Source organism: Triturus cristatus, chromosome 7 (assembly GCF_964204655.1).
Source record: "Triturus cristatus chromosome 7, aTriCri1.1, whole genome shotgun sequence".
NCBI lineage: Eukaryota > Metazoa > Chordata > Amphibia > Caudata > Salamandridae > Triturus > Triturus cristatus.
Window position 1 is genome coordinate 1,740,782,151 of NC_140590.1, and position 21,906 is coordinate 1,740,804,056.

The 21,906-nt window shown below is 42.7% G+C and overlaps 1 protein-coding gene across 1 annotated transcript in view; it reads right to left on the minus strand.

The window, feature by feature from the left end:
• LOC146812970 (killer cell lectin-like receptor subfamily F member 1) overlaps positions 1 to 21,906 on the minus strand; it is a 221,483-nt gene that overhangs the window by 100,498 nt on the left and 99,079 nt on the right. The window contains exon 2 of the mRNA XM_085614649.1: positions 3,909 to 4,010. Within this exon, the coding sequence (XP_085470775.1) occupies positions 3,909 to 4,010 (102 nt within the window). The remainder of the gene's footprint in view (positions 1 to 3,908; positions 4,011 to 21,906) is intronic.

Sequence of the window (21,906 nt, forward strand, 5' to 3'; positions counted from 1 at the left end):
TTCACTCTCCTCCTCCACTCCATTTTCTATCACCAAGAGCATGGTGATTTCAGGCCTCTCAAAGTGAGGTTTGAGCCGACTGACATGCAGGACCCCTAAAGTGTTATTGGTAGTATTAATATCCACCAGGTAGGTGACCTCCCCCTTGCACTCCTTCACCTCAGAGGGTTCAGAACATCGGTCTTGTGGGGCCTGGGACTCCACGGGCTTCATCACACACACTTTCAGGCCAGGTTGAAACTTGACCGGAGTAGCCTTCTGGTAATAGCATAGCTCCAGAACCTTCTAGCTAGCTTCGAGATTCTCTTGGCCTTCCACCTGAAGAACTTCATCTTGGTGCAGGGAGCCAGCTTATAGCTGACCACATCCTGAGGGGCTTTCTTGGAAGGTCACTCCAAACCCTCCTTTACCAGGCTGAAAGGCCCTCTGACAGGTTGACGGTACAGAAGTTGAAAGGAGCTGAATCCAGCACCCATCTGCTGTACTTTTCTGTAAGCAAACAGGCACAGCAAGAGGACACCCCACTTCTGCCTCAAGGCTGTGAGAGGCCCATCATCAAACCTTTAAGGGTCTTGTTGAATCTTTCAACAAGCCCATTGGTTTGGGGATGATAGGGTTTGGAGAAAATGTATGTCACCCCACACTCGTCCAACATGGCCTTCACGTACGTGAACATGAAGTTGGTACCTTGGTCAGATACTACCTCTTTGGAGACACCCACTCAGTAAATATCCCCATCAGTGTCCTGGCCACTGAAGGCCCTCTCACCGTTCTCAGGGTCACAGCATCTGGGTGCTGGGAGGCATGGTCTACCAAGACCAGGATGCACCTGTTGCCTAGGTCTGTCTTGGGGTCCAGCAGCCCAACAATGTCAATGCACACCCTTTTGTAAAGGAATGCCAATAGTGGAAAGGGGAACTAGGGGAGTCTTGCCTCCATCCTGCCTTCCCACTAGCCTGGCAGGTGGAACATTACCTGCATAATGCATCTGAGGTCATGTCAATGACCACCCTTTTGTAAAGGAATGTTGTTAGTCCTGGAACCATTGGGGTGGGTCTCCCTTTCATTGTTTGCTGTTGCCTCTTATATTTTTGCTGATTTTAGATGCTTGGACACTGTACCACTGCTAATCAGTGTCACAGTGCAAGTGCTCCCTAAGGGAAATTGATGTGTGGATTAGTGACTCCATGATTGGCTTGTTTGTTTACTTATCAGACCCTAGTACAGTGCACCGCGTGTGGCCAGGGCTTGTAAATCAAATGTTGCTGGTGGGCTTGCACCACTGATTGTGCCACCCACCGGAGCAGCTTGTAAAGTGTGCCTCAGGCTTGCCATTGCAGAGCCTGTGTGCAGTATGGTACTGCCATGTTGACTTGGCAAGTGAACCCACTTGCCAGTCTCTAAACCTTCCCTTTTCTGCATGTTAGTCATCCCTAAGGTAGGCCGAAGGACAGGGTGCATTGTCTGCAAGAGGTAGGACATGCCCTGGTGTGTGTGGCACGTCCTGATAGTGAATTACAGCCATTTTCTTTTTTCACTATTGCATGGCTACCTACTCCCATAGGCCAGAATGGGCAGTTTGATTATAACACCTTATAATCATAAATGGCCCAGGGAACATGGTAGAAAATCGAATTTAGTATACCTGAACTCAGAATGATAAAATACATCTTTTAGTGAAGTTGGTTTTAACATTCTGTGTTTGAAAATACCACTTTTAGAAAGTAGGTATTTTGTTGCCTAACTTTCCAAGCCTGCCTCTGCTAGGTTGTGTATTTTATCTCTGGTTTGTGAGTGACAGGGGCTGGGGGCTGCAGGAGACAGGGTGAGTCAGCACAAGGCTGAATAAAGATATCTGCATGGAGAGTGGTGCGAGGAGTGGCACCTGGGTCTGAATAGGGCTGTGCCTGCCTTACACAATGCTGGCTCCACTTCCTGTGGTGCGTCTGATGTCCCTGGCCTACTCTGCCAAAGGAAAGAAGGAGTCCTGTAAAAGAAGAGCTCCACCAGGCCTGAACAGAACTGGTTTGGACTAGGCACAGACACTCTCTGCCTTCAGAGACAAAGGATTTAGTAGTATAAATATGGGGACCCATACACCAAGATTTTAGATAAATTCTGGGAATCAAGATGAACCTTTGCTGAGGAGAAGAACCAGGAAGCTGAAGGAGGAGACTACCCCTGTGCTGTGTGTTTGGGGGTTGGCCTGCAGTGGTTGCTTCATTGCCGAAGAAAGGAGAAAAGAACTGAGTGTGCTTTTCATCAACTTGAAGAAGAATCTCCAAGGGCTTGAACTAGAGCTTGCCTCATGCCTGAAGTCTCAGGGATATAAGACTTCACCCACCAGCTCCTCCCTGAATTCTCTTGCTGGGAATGGAAGTGCCTGCTGTTGTGCTAGGCCTTCTGAGAGACTGCCTGTTGCTGGGAGCTGGAAGCGCGACTCAACGATGAGAAGCGTGTCGCCGCCGCAGCAGTTGCCGTTGCATCGCCAAGGAAGCGTGCCGCTGCTGCCGCTGTCGCCATTGCATTGCCGAAGCGCCTCGCATCACCGGAAAAGCATGCAGCCGAGTTCGCCATCACATCCCCGGAGAAGCGTGTTGCAGGGCCTGTCGTCGCTCAGAAGATCATTGAGTCACCGTCGGGCGTGCACGCATCGCATCGACGTTGTCGCACCGAGAGCAAGACGCCGTTTTCTCGCATCGCATCGGATCATCATCGCATCGAGGCACCATCTTGGCGCACCACAACCATGCCGCAGTAAGAAACCGACGCTTCACCTCCCCACGTGATAAAGAACCAACGTATCACCTCCCCTCCGGTAAGGAACCAACACATCCACGTCCCTGCACCCTAGAACAGAACCAACGCATCACCTCCCCCGGAGTACATAACCGGCGCATCCTCGTTCTTGTGTGTAAGGAATTGAAGCATCACCTTCCCTGCGACTCTTTTGTGTGTTTTGCGTTACGCATCCAAAAGTACATTGAGAGTAAAGTGTCTCATTTATCATCTACTTTGAACTGAGCTATATTCTACCTTGACAGTCATATTTGTATTACAGTATTGTGGATTTTTGTTGTTTGGCTCTTGTGTTAAGTCTATATTAAGAATACTTATTTTTATACAACATGTATGGTGTCCGTCTGTAGTGTTGTCACTGTATTACTGTAAGTGTTCACAAATGCTTTACACACTGCCTCTGAGATAATCCTGCCTGCTCATGCCAAGCTACCAATGGGTTGAGCAGGGGTTATTTTAGGAGTGTAGCCGCTTACCCTGACTAGAGGCAAGGGTCCCTATTTGGTCAAAGGCACCTACCTCTGCCAACTAGAGACCCCCAAATCTAACAAATGCCAAAAGTGGAAAGGAGAACTAGAGGAGTCTTTTGCATCCCTCCTGCCTTCCCACTAGCCTGGCAGGTGAAACATAACCTGCATAAAGCATATGAGGTCACCTTTATCCGGGGATAATAAAAGTGGGTGACAAGCCTGCCAAATGTCTTGTCTTGCCCTAGATGATCTGCAAGGGGTACATCATGAGCCAGTTCGAGTAGGAAGGCCCTGCATCACTGGGGGTCCATGAACTAGGAGAGTAGTAAAGAATAACATGTGTTGATCAACTAGCTAGCTAAGCAGGTGCATTGAAACAGCTGACTAGCAGTGCTTCCATGTAGGAGAATCAGTTGCCCTTACCTTCCCAGTGACTTTGGTAAAATAAATGGAAAGTGATGAGAAAGTAGTTGAAAAGGCAATAACATTCTTGGTGCCTGCACTGGTGCGTTGTGGTGTGGTGTTGTGTGGTATGGTATGGTATGGTGGGTCTATTTGTATCTTAACAAATAAGGGTTTGCCAGAAAGAACACTTTTGGAATCTGTGTTTATATGCTGTGGAGCATAATCATCACTTACCCCAAATGCCAAATCCAACAACAGCAAGAACCAGAAGTATATTCAGCGTCCCACTGATCCAAAGTATAATTCTATTGGAGAGGGATTTTCTTTGTGAATCAGCTGTAAAATTCCAAGATTGAGAAATTAGTAACAACTGACTAGGACCTATGAACACATTCATCAAGTGTTGCTTATTTGGCTGTTTTAGAGGCTCTGGCGATGGCCACCTATAGTGAAATATGTTTGCTTTCACAGTTTCAATTTTAAACAGCTTATTTTCATTCATTTGGTTCCTGGTTTACTTGAGCCATGTCCAGGTAGGCTTTATGACCATATTGAATCAATTTGAGACCCCATCAGTGCTTTTTATAGTCATGGGCAATATTGACAGATTTGACCTAAGGCAGCAACTAGTTTGAATACAGTACCTAGCTACATGTGTGACTTTGATACGTCTCTGAGACCCCGCCACTCCAACCCCCTAGAGCAGCAGGAGGCCAGATATGTAACCCCATGGCACAAGTACATACTAAATGTGCCAATACAAATTCAAAATCCATTCAGACTGCCACCCATACTCAACCCACTGAGCAATACAGCATTGAAAGTGTATCCTGGTACTGACCAGTCCCTTGAGATGACTGAAGTGATACAATGGAACTCCAAATTGTATTTCATTAATAAACCTCACACTTCAAATAGCACCAAGAAACAGGACAAGTAGTTTAAAACAGTCTATTTTAAAATCCTAACCCAGCGCATAAAATGTGAATGGTGATCCCACAGATACATGAAAAGAAATGTAGTAAAGCATCTAATGGTCAGAAAAAACAGCAATAAAAACTCTACCATTGTTTTTGAGTTCTTATTGACCTAACACTCTCATTTTTAGGTGCTATGCTAACTAAATAAAACAGTAAATAGCAAGCCTGTGCTCTTGTTTCTGAGATGGATCACACATCCTACCTGTGTTTTCGTTATGAAATAAGAAATTGGCAATTTCCTATCACAGTTTATTTGGTGCTGGAACATAAAGTGCGACTGGCCAAAGGCCACTTCTGCTCTCATCTCCAGCTGAGGCTCCTCCTGAAACCAGCATGACCACTTGCTCCACAGTCGTAGAGCAAAGTCACTCTCTGCCTATAGTCTGATAACTTGCTTTTTATAGTTTCGGAACACCAATGATATCTTATCACAGTTCATATTTTGAAATTATAACTAAGCTTTCAGAAATGAATGCATCAATAGACCTTAACAATGTGTCAGCTTGATTATAATGATTATATATTTTTAGGACTATAAACAATCAGATCATGTCATCCCAAATTGCAGGTGGACATAATACAAACATTTCTAAGCATCTCTAAAAACTTCACACTTTCTAGGACAGACATAGAAAAGTCTGGACCAGGCAAAGAATAGATATGGTAGAGTCTGAAAAGACAAGTGATGGAAATGGAAGAGTCGGAATGTGAACTGTCACAGTATTCATGACAAGTTGATATATGGATTAAGTATGATGGGGCTGCAGTATTTAGGTGTTTTGTGAGAGGTATTGGTTAAGTGATCTCTTTAAAGAGGTGAGGGCATGTTCATTCAGATAAGCAGAGGTACAGCATTGCCTGTACTGAAGGCATTCCAGAGCCTATACTGTCGTCTCGTTCAAAATGGGAGTTTTTCTCGGTAATCTAAACTGGTGCATTGTGGTCTGGCCTGGATTTGATTTCTTAGTTTAGTCTAAGAACACTATTAAGAGTGAAGACTAAAGAGTTAACCTGGTCACTACTTTAGGGCTGATGTTGTTATCAGTGAGGGAAATGGTTTGTTCAGCTTCAAGAATGCATTTCATACTGGGAGATAAATTGATGCGTCTTGGTTTTAGTTTGTTATGCCTATTCTAAGTGGGCTAGGTAGTCATTTAGCTGGTTTGCAACATATCTTCTCAGGACTTTAGCCAAAAAGGAACCTGCTGATAGAGCAATCGTTTTCAAGGAGTTCATGATCTGCATTAGGTTTCAGCAATAAGAGATGTGCATGCCTTGCTTTGAAGAAGTCTGGTTCAGAAGCTGTCGCAAGGGATGCATTGGTAACTTGTAACCAGTATTACAGCATTGCTTTAAGGTCCTATTTTTCCAGGGATAGTAACTGACAGTCACTTGGATCACTTTGTTAGGTGCAAGTGTTATATCAAAGCAAAAGCATTAAAAGGGTGAGAGGATCTAAGCTGGAATATTTGTTTTAGATTTCGGATTTTGAAGACTCTGGTAATTCCCTCACCATTTCATCCCACCCTATCTCGTCTGACAATGTTAACACATGTGTAAAGGTGATCTATGAGGTACTCGGATGCTTACATGAACCAGGTTTCACTAAAGCTGATGAGATTAAAGATAGGTGTGATTTTAGTGACTGGAGACCTCCAATCTTGTAGGGCCCTCTGAATAGGGTTTGTTGAGGGGGTCAAGTTGAGATCTGCAGGGAGTATTTTCTTTCTGGAAAGGTTTCTACATATTGCTCTGCCATTTGTTTTTTGTTGGAATATGTCTGAGTAGTGAGGTGGGGTATGAGTTTAGGGGGGTGTGATCTACTCATCGTTATTGATGGTTGTATCGGTACCTTTGGGAGCAGATAAAATCTCTTATGGCGCCTGTTTGAAGATGCTGTCAGTAAAACTTGTTCAGCGATCCATCTTTTTTTTATCTGTAATCGTAAGCCAGAATTGTTCTTATATAACAAGTATTGGGAGACACTGAGGGGCATATTAGCAAGGTACATTAATGCATACATAAGTTTACACAATTAAATATAATCTTACACTGTTTACTAACTTAACTAGTTTTGGCTATTCTCCACTTGCAAGTGAAAAGCTACTGCAAAGTGTAGACGTACACGTCTTCGGGGAAAAGTAGAACATCTCATTAACATTAAAAACAGTTAAAATATTTTTATGATAAACTTTAACATAAATTAATTTTATACAATGGTTTTAAATGTAGAACAATGGAGTGCTACATCATTATTAAGTTATATAGAATTAAAAATTTAAATAATTGAACTACCTTAAATAAATTAAAATTAATGTGTTTTAAAAATTCCATGTGATGAAAAAATCTGTATATTTATTTATTATGTATTAAAATGACTGAAAGTTTTTTTTTAGAATTAATTGCTTAAAAAATAAGGTACACATATTTTTCAATACCAAAAAGGTTATTAAAATATTTGTTTGACATAATATGCATAGTATTTATAAATGTTTTAATATTATCTATTTATGTATATCCCCTCCCAAACTTTCCTTCACAGTTCAGGAAAAGATGAGCAACACTAACGGAGTTACTTTAAATAAATTTGCTTGGCAGCCACTGTTTGGGAGTGGATACTGGGAATTTCCCAGCGTCCTTGCATGGCTCATATCTATCTATTCATCTATCAATCTATCTATCTATCTATCTATCTATCTATCTATCTATCTATCTATCTATCTATCTATCTATCTATCTATGAAAAACCAGCTAACTATAACTTACGCCCCCGCAATGCATTCCTATGACCTTACATATTACATCACTGATAACATGGTCAGTAACGTCACTGATGACAACACTGTTAATATAAGAAAAGACATCACTGATGACATCATACAGTGAGTGTAAGGTTTTTTAAAATTTTATGGGTGTTACACATATATACTAACCTACTACAAAGGTTAAATTAGTTAATTTGGTGCACTACTGCCTAGTGATGCTATTTCGAACATATATTATGTGAGTGGCTGCGTGACTGTATGTATTCTGGTCTGTATGGGTGTGTAGTTGACTGTATAGGTGTATATGTAGGTGTGTGAGTAGCTGTGTGGGTGATTGAGATACTGTGTGAGTGGCTGTATTGGTGAGTGAGAGGGTGTGTCAGTGGCTGTATGGGCGAGTGAGTGGTGGTGTGAGTGGCTCAATGGGTCGGTAAGTGGGTGTATAGTGAATGTATGGGTGAGTGAGTGAGTGGGTGTCTGAAAGGCAGTATGAGTGAGTGACTGGATGTGTAAGAAGCTGTATGGGTGTGTGAGTGGCTGTTTGAGTGGGTGTGTGGTACAAGGTTCCTGCAACTGAGAAACACCAGAGCCATTTGTATGTAGGACTCTAGGAAGATGGTATGCAATAAACTGAGAAAATAATTGCTATGCTATAGCGATTCTGGATAGACAGTCTCTCTAATGCGTTAATTTTCAAACAGACTCTTCTTGTACCCTTGCCGCAATAAAGATTGTGGGCTGCAAGTCTGTCTGTAACACCTTAACTCTATCTAGCAATTGCAACCTAGCAGGTTTATTTATTTCTCTCCCACCTGGTTTGGCCTCGCGCTTTCTAACTGTCCTAGCAGATATTGTACGAGCTTTCGCCATATGATATTCTAATTTTTAATCCTGGATGACCTCAACCTGCATTTTGAGGATACAATGTTTCCGTTGGCTGCCTCACTTATTGAAGATCCAGAAGCTCTCCAACTTCTACATGCTTCAATGCATAGGCTTGGACACACCTTGGACCCAACATTTGCTAATTCTCCTTGTGTGAGCATGGCTCCTCCTCTGCCTGTGATATGGCCGGAACATTTTCGTACCCTTTTGTGGTTACTGTGTCTTCTCCTGCTCCTATGCCGCCTGGAGGTTGGCAAAATAAAACATGGAAGTGGGCAAAGGTTACTTTGTCTACCTTTATGGCAGCTATGTCTGCTACTCACCCTATTCTTATTCTTAGTGATTGCATTAAGAAAGCTAATAGACAACTAGAAAACTGGATTAGTGAGGCATTGCACCCTATTGCACCACTGACTATTTGTACCATTGTCCACTCTAAGCCTTAGGCAGAATGGTTTGACACTTAATATTTTTTTTAAACGGTTAGAGGTCAGTGGCACAGAAATTACAGTACCACAGATTAAGCCAATTACCTCAAGGCACTGAAGGGAAATCAGAATTTCTCGGAGTCAGTTTTAGGCCCAGAAAATCGAGCACGCCTAAAACTCCTTGATGAGATTTTCTCTATAGTGAAATCCTTATCCTCCCTGAAGCGCACGTTGCCCTGTCAGTGGACAACTGCAATCTCATTGCCCAATTCTTTTCTAATAAAGTGGCTAAGATCTATGCTATTTTCCCTCAGGAAGTTAGAGAGGCTGCTTGTTTTGAATCCTGGTTTACTCCATCGGATTTCAGGAATGGCTTTCCTAGGATTAACACTTTGTCTCTGACAGAGCTGCGGACTCTGTTACCTAAAGTAAAATCTGGAGCAGCAACTGATCCGGCCTCGCCGATAATTCTGAAGCGTGGCATGGAGAATATTCTTCCGGGGTTGTACAAACTGCTTAACCTGTCTTTCGCGACAGGTTAGATTCCCATGAAATGGAAACATGGCACTGTTGTCCCTCTTTTTAAAAAAACTACATTGGATCCAGCTAAGCCAGAAAACTTTAGACGTATTTCCCTGCTTCCACTATTTTCTAAAGTAGGGCAAAAATATATCAATCATCAGCTGAGGAAATGTATTGAATCTAAAGATCTTTTGCATGAGACTCAATCTGGTTTCCATCCTCAGTACAGCACGGAATCCACACTGTTGTTAGTTTCTGAGCCTCTTAAACCTATTCCTGATGAGGGTAACACCATGGCTTTGATTATATTGGATCTAAATGTAGCATTGGATACCGTATCCCATGGCCTTCTGCTTGAACGGCTGTGGTCTACATCTTCTCCCAGAAGCTGCCAGGAAAACAGTGGTCCAGTCGTTGATCACATCACCACTGGACTACTGTAAAGTACTATATTTAGGTGCCACCATAGAAAGATTGAAGAAGATTCAAAGGGTGCAGAATTCCGCTACCCGCCTGCTATTAAATATCCCCAGACTTCCTCAATGGGCCAAGCACTTGCCAAGGTTCACTGGCATATGATGACGAAGAAAATGGCTTTTAAAGCTTTATGATTTTGTCTCGAAATTTTCAATTACAAAGTTCCCCTTTTTCTGCACTCTCTGGTTAAGGCCTATCACCCTTCCAGGAGTCTTACATCTTCAGAAGCGATACACGGTAATTCTGCGAGTGGAAAAAGCACAATGGGAGATCGTTCTTTCAGTTTCTTGGCCCCTGATCTGTGGAATACTCTCCCTCTTGATCTGAGACTGGAATGCTCAGAACACGCCTTCTAGCGGAAGCTAAAGACATGGCTTTTCAGGCTAGAGTAGGTTATATCTCTCTTTTTAGTTTCAGGGCTTTGTGGTGCAAGAATCTTCAGGGTGGGGATACTCTGAATGGAGTAACCAGGTGCTCTATAAAATTCTTAACACAAGATAATATAGCATACACAAGAAAGGAATTGCTGCAAAAAGGAAGCTGGGATTCGGTGTGAAATTTGCCAGAATTGGTGTTGGGAATTCTCTAATCACTGGATATGCATGGGTCATCACCACCTCCTCAGAACATTTCTGGACTGTCCAATTTTGCATATCTATTCCAGTGGTAATGCAAACTTGGCAGCTATAAAATCTTCTTAGTCCCAAAGTAAAAGTTTTGACCTAGTGACCAACTTGACTTGCACAACCCCCACTCCATTTCTTATGGCCTGAAATTGTACGAAAAGTCATATCTCCATCTCTTCTTATCTGGAATTAATCATTTGGGTGTCTTTCCATTTGATTTTTCTCTAAATTGTCTAGGCAATGAGATTGTGTTGTCGTTTAGGCCTTAAAATTGTTTGCTACTGCTTTAGCTGAGCACCTACTTATTTCTCCAGACATGGGTTGTTTGCAGATGACTGTTCTCTGTCTGGAGCAGAAATGGGCAAACAATGATGCACTGGGTTGAGGCCCATAATAATTATCAGTGACTGAGATTAAGTCAAGAATTCCACCCTACAACTTTCTGTTTTCTGCTTGTATCATTTCTACAATGGCATGAGTCCGTATTCTATTTGAACCATGTTTTGACATAAACTCTTTGGAAAGGATACGCCCCATATAATTATTAATCCAATTTCTGACAAGGTGAATTTCATCCCTCAATATAAACAATCATTGTCAAAGCCTACTGGTCCCTTTTTGCCAATGCTTTGTCACTGCCATTCCTGGGTTTGTGGAATGCCTTTACTATTGTGGTGTAAGTACTGCCAAAGCTAATAGAGGCATGTGGCCAGATTGGCTATAGTTGTTTTTTCTTTCCAAGATTACTGATACATATCACTTACATGCAACATTACAGCCCTGTTTGTACTATATGACAAAAGGTTTAGAAAATATACTGCTCCAAAATGACTGTTCAATTTCATATTGGAAGCATACAAGAGAACATTCAATGATGACCACCCATCAATATTGTCTTTGCCAATGATTACAACAGCATTAGCAAAGCCAATACTGGTTGGAGTGGGTGGTGAGCAGAGCCTGAAAGGGGTGGGAGAGAACTGGTGGGAGTGGGAGATAGAGTGAAGAAGGGTAGGGATGACAGAGAACTGAGTGAGTCAGGATGATGGGAAATAAAGTAAGCCAAGAAAAGCCCGAGCCATCCAAGTATGGGAGAACTGCCTCTGGTAGCTGTGCACTAACAGGAGTAGGTGCAGTGAGGAACTGGGGAAAGAAACAGAGTGGTTGGTACGAAGCGAGGCAAAGGGAAGATGAGGATACATGCTTTCCATTCAGTGATCAAAGTCAAATGCCATTCAACTACAGAAAAGGAAATAATACTTCCTTGACATCAGCAGGGTAGACTCAATGAATAAAACAAAATCTGATACCCTAATGCTTTGGTGGGAGGTGAAGAAAAGAATGGAAAGTAAAGCCAACATATCTGTAGCACGGAAATGAAAGAGGCAAGACAGACTGCTAAAGAGCATTCGTAAACCATCTCCAACTATATGATAAATAATTGCCTACTATGCTGTCTGTGACAGACAGCTAAAGCACTCAAGCATGGGCTGTCTGTACCGCCACAGATTCTAAACAGGTCAGGGTATTGTACACCGGCTTCAGAAATTGTGTTTCGCTGCGATGAACTCAATCTGAGAGGCATTTAAGCAGGGACCAATTCTGATTAGTTATAGGGTTACCAATCAGATTGGCTCAACCCATTTAGAACTGGACTCTGTGTTTAGACCAGAAATGAAGGAACAACCCAGAAGCCTGGACTGTCACACACATAAATAACACAACATATTACACCATCTATCTGCCCATGATATTCTTTTCTATGTTGGTGGCTGTAATTGTGATGTTGGTGATGGTGGTAGAAGTGATACAAATAGTGGTGGTGATGTAGTAGTGGACTTGATGATAGTGGTGGTGACAGTGATAGTTGTGGTAGAAGTGGTGGTGAGCATAGTGGTTGTAATGCTTGTTGTGGTGTTGGTGACAAGTAGAGGTGATGCAAGTATTAGTGATGGTGGTGCAGGTTTTCTGGAAAAGTATATAAACGCCTTCTTTGTCGCCTCTTATTCTCCTGTCGTTGTGTAAAATGACTTGAACAGATCCTTTGTTACTGTTAAGGGCCCAGCAAACCTCCCTCTTTGATGAAGATCATGAAATACCTATGGACGCCCGCAGTTTGATTGCTCCTAGAACCTCTATGAAGATCCTAGGCCCTAAGGGACAGTGGTCAGCATTGGGCACCATGTCCGTTTTCACCCCACTATTGTAGGGGTCACACCTGGTTGATGCTTTAGTTCCAGAAAGAAATACACCCTCTCAGAGAACAGGAGCACTGGCAGATATCTCTCATTCCTTCCTTGCTATGAGTTATACACTACTAAACATATAGTGTAAGGGATTCGGTCAAAACATGTAAGAGAAAATGTTATCTGCAGCTGGTTATCAGACAAACCTGCCCCATATACCGAAATTATTCAAGTTACTATTAGCCAATCAGATTTAGAACTCCTTCTTTCTATATCTCCCTCCAGCAACTAGTCATTCGCCTGACCCCACTACTATACTGTTAGAAAGTCATCATTTCTGCCCTGATCAACCCCCAATTTTTGACTGATACTGGTGGTAACTGACTCTGACTGTGCCCTGACCCCTGCTAACTAGGCCCAGGGCCAGTTCTCTGAATAAAAAGGACTGTGGTAACTAGATGTAATTACAATTGGCACTAACAACCTACCTGTAAGTCCCTAGTATATGTTAGGGCATGTAGGTTTAGAGGGCAAGCAGTTTTGAGGTACTAAAGTGTGCACTGCTGTGTTGCCTGCTGTCATTTTAAAAGTCAGGCCAGCTTTGCGACCTGCTTTTAAATTGAAATTACATGTAAATTCGACTTCGGATTTAAAGGTGCTTCCAAAGTACTAAATCCCTTATTTGTACCTATAAGGCACCCCTAAGGTCTACTCTAGTTGCCCCCAGGGGAGGGTGCCATGTGAAAATAAGCAGGGACATCTTAAAAGATCTTTTTTATGCCCCGGTGAGGGAAAAAACTCACAATTTAGTTTGACCCCTTTTCAGCATTTTCATTTCCCTAGGCTAACATGGGAATACAGTAATACTGTGTAACTATTGATAAGAGTGAGCTAAAATAATATTTCAAGGACATAAAAGATTGGTGATGATAAATCCAACAACTTGCCAATGTTGAATTTGTCATGACAAATACAGAAAATAAATTATAGAAGTTTCTTTTCTGTGCACAGAAATGCAGCCTTCTAGCAGCCTCTCCTGATTGACCAGTCTTGCCAGGCTGAGCCAAACTGCTTTGATGAGGTGATAAGTGACCTGCATAGAGACAGAGGTTATCGGGTGGTAGATGATCTGCAGATGCAGGGAACAGGCCAGGAAGGGGGCTGGGTAATCAAACTGAGCTTCAAAGAGAGCAGGAGTAGGAATGCAAGCCTGGTCTACCCTCACATGCTGTACCCTCAGCCACATTTGCCCTTCAGGAATCGAATTTTCAGAAGGTCTGGAAGGGGGATGATGAGGAAGTGAGCCACACCAGTAGGTTGTCTTAGCCAGCCTTCACTCCATGGAGAAAGATTCTCCATGTTGAATTTTAAAAGGCAGTGCTTTGTGGGACAAGAATATGCCACAGTTTGGGGGAAGCTGTCATGCTTTTGGGTTGCACACTGCACCCATGGACAGAGGTGCCCCCCTACTTCTCACCCCAGCACATTGGATAAATATGTAATATCTGCTGCTTCGACTGCAAGAAGAAGAAGGACTGCCCTACCGGAACCCTGGCCTGCACCAAGAAGACTGTGCTCTGAATGACTGATCATGCTGCACACTAAGGAACTATAGCCCTAAGGACTTTGCCTTGCTTCAAAAAGAGAAGGAGTGGACTCCCTGAAAGCAACAGGCTAAAGAACTACACCTGCATCATCTCCAGCAAGAAGAACCCAGATGACAGCCTTCAGCTGGACTTTAAAGGATTTGGCCAGGTGCATTGTGGGAACTATAGTCCCAACTCCCAATGAGCAACTGAGAGACAATGGAACTTTGGATTTTGTTTGTGGACACTGAAACCTCAGGAGGAACTTCAGGAAGAAGTTCCAGACGTTTTGAGCAATTTTTGGCAAAAAGCTCCGTAAGGTACCAACCTAACATTGAGATTCATGTCGACTACGTCTAACTATGAACCAGCCTGGATTTCAGGTTTATACCGCTGAAAGCACCTGGCTCAAGACTTCCAGGAGTTGACCGGTAGCTCCCGCTGAACCAAGCTTGCGAACTTGCTGTGAATCTGGTCTGACGAAATGCCTTGCTCGAAGTCATGAAAAAAATGCTCCAGAAATGTTTCTAAGTGCAAAAGTATAATTTTGTCCGAGGCCTACCACTTGGTGTATCCTACCTGGGCTCCATCATGGTCAGCCTCAGACTTTGACTTTGTCCCATTCAAGCATGACCTGATGTTTGGCACTATTCGTTTTTAAGCACTAGAAAGTGTTTTTTCTTTATAAATTCATATTTCCGGTTTGCTACATTGGATTTTTGTCTTTTCTGTGTCATTTTAAAGATAAAAATATTTCCTATTTGTATAAATTGGTATTGGATTTTTATCATGTGTTTTGTCTTACTTATTTAATGTATTGCTGTTTTTAAATGCTTTATAAACCTGTCTCCTAAGCTAAGCCTGCCTGCTTGTTGCCAGCTATCAAGGGTTGAGCAAGGGAATAATTTATTGAGACCTTGCCTTGACCTTATATTGTGTTAGTGGTCTTATCTCTGGTGGTAGGTGCAGACTTACCCCTACTAATAATCCACTTTCCAGCATATACTTATATATATTTGTGTCAATAATGGTGCCCTATGGAATGAGGAGTTCGAGCCATTCCTCGGCTCTTTCCTACATTTCGAAGTAAGCAAAATATTATCTTTTGTCCCACTGTAAAAAGTGTGCTGAAGTTGTCAGGTACTTTTATGTCTGCCTTCCATACAAATTTGCAAGTTTATCAACTTTTGTTGTTGCCAGCTTATATATGAGCAGCTCCCACACCAAAGAATTGACAAATTCCTTTCTCTGCTTTTTGGCCCAGAAAGTTGGAGGGGCTTAGAAGATTAAAAAATAAAACATGGTGATCAAGCACACTTACGTTGTATGTTATGTTATGTTATTCAATCTTGTAACGTGCACATATACTCCGAGGAGTGTTCCGGCGCAAGCCCATGGAGGGAAGGAAAGGATACAGAGAAGTGATGCTAAAGTTAGTCAAACAGGAAGGTCTTCTTTTTTTAAAAAAAAAGACCAAATTCCTGAATGCTGCGGAGAGCCAAAGGAAGTGAGTTCCAGATCGTAGCCGCTCTCACAACAAGTGAACTGCCCCCCATTCTTGTAAGCCAAAAGCGAGGAGTATATGCCAGGCACTGAGATGATGATCGCAAGTGTCTGGCAGGAGTGTAAAACAGGAACGTCTTCTGGAGATACACAGGACCCAGGGCATGCAGAGCGCGATGGGCTAAATTCAATGCTTTAAACTTGACATGAATCGCCACCGGCAGCCAGTGTAATTGACACAGATACTGCTGAACACTGCTTCTCATAGGGATGTTAAACACAAGTCTGGCAGCAGCATTCTGGACAGTCTGCAGTTTCCGAAGAAGGTAGTCCGCCAAACCGGCATATAGAGCATTCGCATAGTCAAGTCGAGAGAGTATCAAGGTCCAAACCACTGTTTCCTTAGCTGTTCTAGGAAGAAGTGGGAGAAATTTCTTAAGAGTTTTAATAAGCCCAAAACAGGACCCTGTCAGCTTCTTTATCTGGACAGTGAAGGAGAGATTTTCCTCAAACTAAACACCCAGATTTCATGCAGGTTGCCCCGAAGAGGCAGGCGTGGGAAACTTCTCTGGCCATGGAGATTCTTGGAACTCAGGGGGTAAGGTCCCATACAGTAGAATTTCCGACTTCTCCTCATTGCATTTAAGGTGTGCTGAGGAGAGCCATTGGAAAACTTCTGCCAAACATTTTTTAGCCAAGGACGTAGAGCACTCGGATTTTCCCCAAGTGAACAGCAACTGGGTATCATCCGCATATGCTATAATTTTCACCCCCAGTTCTTCAGCCAGGTAGATCAAAGGGGTAACAGAGATTAAAAAGTGGGGGAGTCAAAGAGGACCATGATGCACTATTTAAAGCATAAGCCTGTGTTATGCTCTGTATTGCCCTTTTTGCACACGTGCACACACACACACGCACACATGCGCTCACACGCTCAAACGCACACACACAGACACACTTACTTTGTGGGTAAAATACAACCAGGCCTTGCTTGTATTTACCATATGTTTTTATAAAAAGGCCTTTCTACACACAACAGTTTAATGTGTCACCACCCTTTCTCCCTGTGTATTGGTTTTGAACTGTCTCTGCAGTCTGTAAGGCGGATGTCTGGATTGTGCATGTGTATGGGTTGTAATTCAACTATGGTAACCACACATATGCACAATCCTTTTTACTTAGCAGACATACCTTGCATACCTCAGACAACACCATATGCCTGCTAAAATGGGGCTATTGGGTGCTCATAAGTACCCAATTTGAATTCACAGAGAGAAAGCCATATTGAGATTTCAAGCCCTGTCCCAGTTTCTGATAGGACTCGGATGCCAGCACTGTGAGGGAGAGGACTTAAAAGAGTTCTTCTTCATACCTCTGCTGCCTGGACTACCGCCTCATTTGTACCATGTCTTGCTGCCCTGCTGTTGCAATGGGAGAGTCACAGGAAGAGGCAGGATAAGTAAAAAAATAATTTCAATGTTGATGCTATGTGCATTTGAGAGTCTGTGAAAGTGAGAATGAATGTGTGTGTTTGAGTGTGATTGCACATGAATGAGTGAGCGAAAGTATACAAGAATTGGGGAGGTAGTAGCATATTACCTACTGGCAGTCGCCAGTAGGTAGTTATAGTGAGGACCTATTTTCCATAGGAAATCCGCAACATTCTATTTGGAATAACGTTGGCGCTGATTGACGAATCTTTGCGAAATTTTCACAGTGATTCGTCAAGCGGGGGCCGAGAAAAAAGGGGGGTCCCAAAACGCGTTTTCCCCATGCATTTTCCCATGGGACCTGTTGAAGCAGTTACAGCCCGAACTGCTGAACGGAATTACACCAAATTTGGCAAAGAGGTAGTCCTCAGTTCAGACTCGTGCCTTTTGGTTGAATGGTGTAAATCCGTTCAGTAGTTCCTGAGAAAATCAAAATCAAAATCAAAATCACATATATATCTGGGCGGAGCCTAACCACACATCTCATCGTGAGATCTGATTGGCTGTCAGTACTTCATCCAAGAAGTGTTGGCAGCCATCTTGGGACCAATATACATGATAGCACCTCATTAAAAAGCATTGCAGTTAATAGAAGGTTTTAAGACTTTAGTTACATTATAAATCATTTGTTGATGGTACCATACTCATTTTAGGAATTGTGGTGTGTTCTAAGGTGATTTTACCATGTGAAAAAGCCTTCTGCTGTGATTTCATGAATCATGTTTGACAGAAAACTATTTTCTCATGCTTTTCCCACAGAGGTTTGGAAGGTGATCTATAAGCTAAACTGAGAGCATATTTTCTGTAAATTCACATTATCTTTCTCAGTCATGTGAGAATGAAGTCTGACATTCTCAGTAAAACATGTACATCCAACAAGTGCAGAGACTGTCAGTTGATTCCTTTGTGTTCTACTGCAGCTTCCCAGAGTGTTCTAAAGAACAACTAGAGTCCTACTTATGACAAACGTATTGCACACCTGAAGCCATCTTGATTGGAATAAAGTGGTAAACCTTAAAACATTTAATTTAAAAAGGAACAAAATGAGGGGGTTAATTTTGCCATAGAAAGCATGATTAGTGCTGCAGAAAGAAAAATTAGGGCACATTTTGAGTGACTTCTCAAATCCTCTTCTATTTCATTAAAACATTCTGACATGCAGACTGAAACATGCACTTTCAATACCATCAGCAGACTTCCCTGGTGAGCAGTAGCTTTACTACAGTGATCTATTAAGCAACTAGAGTGCTAACATTCTGAATTTATGGCAAATGTGTGACACATCTGAATACCTTCTTGATGGAATCAAAGTAAAAAAACTGAAAGTATTTCCTACTGAGGAGACTGTAGTAAATGAGGAAATTAGGAAACTTCATAACAAATAAGTCTCCCAAAATGGCCACCAGAGACAAAAGAACCCAAATGTAGCCCAAATATCACCCAGATGTAGCCCAAGTATAGCCCAATGACAGAATGTCCCAGAGTTTTCTAACGAACAACTAGAGCGCTAACAGTCTTACTTATGACAAAAGTATGGCACACCTGAAGCCATCTTGATTGGAATAAAGTGGTAACACTTAAAACATTTAATTTACAAAGGAACAAAATGTGGGGGTTCATTGTGTCATAGAAATTATGATTAGTGCTGCAGAAAGAAAAATTAGGGCACATCTTGACTTCTCAAATCCTCTTCTATTTCATAAAAGAATTCTGACATGGAGACTGAAACATGCACTTTGAATACCAGCAACAGACTTCCCTGGTGAGCAGTAGCTTTACTACAGTGATCTAATGAGCAACTAGAGTGCTAACATTCAGAATTTATGGCAAATGTGTGACACATCTGAATGCCTTCTTGATGGAACCAAAATAAAAAACTGAAAGTATTTCCTACTGAGAAGACTACAGTAAATGAGGAAATTAGGAAACTTCATAACAAATAAATCTCCCAAGATGGCCACCAGAGACAAAAGAGCCCAAATGTAGCCCAAATTTCACCCAGATGTAGCCCAAGTATAGCCCAATGACAGAATGTCCCAGAGTGTTCTTAAGAACAACAAGAGCGCTTACTTTCATACTTGTGACAAAAGTATGGCACACCTGAAGCCATCTTGATTGGAATAAACTGGTAACACTTAAAACATTTAATTAAAAAAGGAACACAATGAGGGGGTTCATTTTGCCATAGAAATGATGATTAGTGCTGAAGAAAGAAAAATTAGGGCACATTTTGAGTGACTTCTCAAATCCTCTTCTATTTCATTAAAAAATTCTGATATGCAGACTGAAACATGCACTTTTAATACCAGCAGCAGACTTCCGTGGTGAGCAGTAGCTTTACTACAGTGATCTAATGAGCAACTAGAGTGCTAACATTCAGAATTTATGGCAAATGTGTGACATATCTGAATACCTCCTTGATGGAATCAAAGTAAAAAACTGAAAGCATTTCCTACTAAGGAGACTGCAGTAAATGAGGAAATTAGGAAACTTCATAACAAATAAATCTCCCAAGATGGCCACCAGAGACAAAAGAGCCCAAATGCAGCACAAATATCACCCAGATATAGCCCACATGTAGCCCAATGACAGAAGTGTGCAAAACACTTATTTTTTGTGTATTTGCAGTCTTATATAGTGCAGACTTGTCAGGTATTGGAGTGCTTTACATGAGCATTGGTTACATCACACAAGATCAAATTCATTTTGGTTGTAGACATGGGGAGAATAAGTGATTTGACCAGAATCACAGAATGTTGAGCTGAAGCAGAAACTCCAACCTGGTTCCCCAGTTGCAAAGTCTGCAGCTCTGGAAGTAACACCACATCCTCTCCCCTAAGTGCAACATTTAATCAAGTGGTCAACTGGATAAAAAAAATAAAGATTACAAATAATTTAAAAGTTCTTTGTCGCTATTTGAAAACTCAGAAAATATGTCCTCATTTTAGTTTTTTAGAGCATTAACCATAATTTTGATGCAAATAAGACCCTCTCATATATGTAATTTCTAAAGGAAATGCTCTAGGTATTACAGTTTTGATTACATCAAGATGACGGTAGGCGTTCCACACTTTTGTAATAAATATAGAATGTTAGCAATCTAGTTGTTCATTGGGATACTGTTGAGAGGCAGAGGCCAGGGGCACAGACTCTGAAAATTGAAGGCAGGTAGGAGAGTGCAGAGGCAACAATTTGACCACACTGGGCAGGCAGGAAGGGCAGTGGCAGCACAACAGACTATGGAGGGCAGTGTAAAGGGGGGCAGGGGCAACAAACCAACAATACAGGACTGGCAAGAGAGGCTGTGGCAATATAATAGAGCATTGTGGGCAGAAGGAAGAGGCAGTGGTAGTACAACCATACATGCCAACAGACCCGTTTCAGCCAGGAAACGTCCAATGTTTTTAAGCTCAAATGAGCTTTATTTGATCTGTCTCCTGTCTACAATCTCCTCTTTTTCAATGTAACTCAAAGGGGAAAATCAATACCCCAGTTTTTTTTCAAAATCTCCCTCTAACCAAGTTCAAAATGTTCGCAAGTATGGTACATTGGATCATGGTAGGCAGGAGGAATTGGGTTAGGGACATGGACTCGGATAACAGAGTACAGGAGGGACATGGAGAGGTGCACCAAACTGACCCTACAGGGCAGGCATCAGGGTTTGCAGCAGCCCAATACACCACACAGGACATGCGGGACGGGAGTGCAGACAGCAATCCATAGAAAGCATTAGGGAGGGGACAGGACCATGCACATGGACAACAGAGAACAGAGGGGAAAGAGGCAATGGTAGCTAGCTGACCATAATGGACAGACAGGAGAGAAAGCTGCAGCATAACAGACCATAAAGGGCAGGAGGGACGGATCAGGGGCATTACAATGGAACAGACAAGCCAAGAGGGAGGGAATAGGGGTCTGCACATGGAAACAGAGGGCTGAGGGCAAGGGGGCAGGGCAGGAGCAGCAAGATGACCCTGGAGGTCAGGCAGGATGGGCACTAGAAACAAGACACACCAAAGAGAGCAACAAAGAGACTATGATGGCATACACACAGACCATGGAGGGAAGGTGGGAGGGGTTCAGGGGCAGCTAGCTGACCACACAGGGAAGTTGGGAGGGGCCATGGCAGCACAGAAGACCATGCATGGCAAGCGGGAGGGTTAGTGGCAGCACAATGGCTATGATGGGCAAGAAGGAGGGTGCAGGGGCATGCACAAAGGACCATGGAGGATAGAAGGGAGGGTCAGGACCTGGGCACAGACAAGAGAGTTCAGGGGAAGGGGCCTCACAACAGACCGCGTGGGGCAGGCAGGAGGAGCAGTTGCAGCACAACAGACCAGGGAGGGCAGAAGAGTGTGGCAGTAAAATGGACCATGTAGGTGTGGTAAATATTTCATTACCGGTACTATTTTTATGCGGTAAAGTCTAGTAAGAATAACTCAGTAAAAATAAGAGGCAGAATCCGTGGTATTAGAGGTTCTGAAAGGCTTTATTCCTCTACAAAGGAATTACAGTTCGAACTGTAGGCTTCAAATTCCATCACCACGAAGGTTCAGGAAGGGAAGGCAATACATTATTGACAAGTAATGATATTTCCACAACCAAGGCCCCTCACACTGAAGAACCAGGCACACACACAGGCTTGCTTCTGACCAGCAGATTTATTCGGATGGCATGATGCATTTCGGAATAGTTCCTTCTTCGGATGCCTTCCCCAAACAAACAGTGCTGTCGGAGTCCAAAGTTAAAAAGAATGCCTCGAGCGCTTTGATAGGCGGAAAACA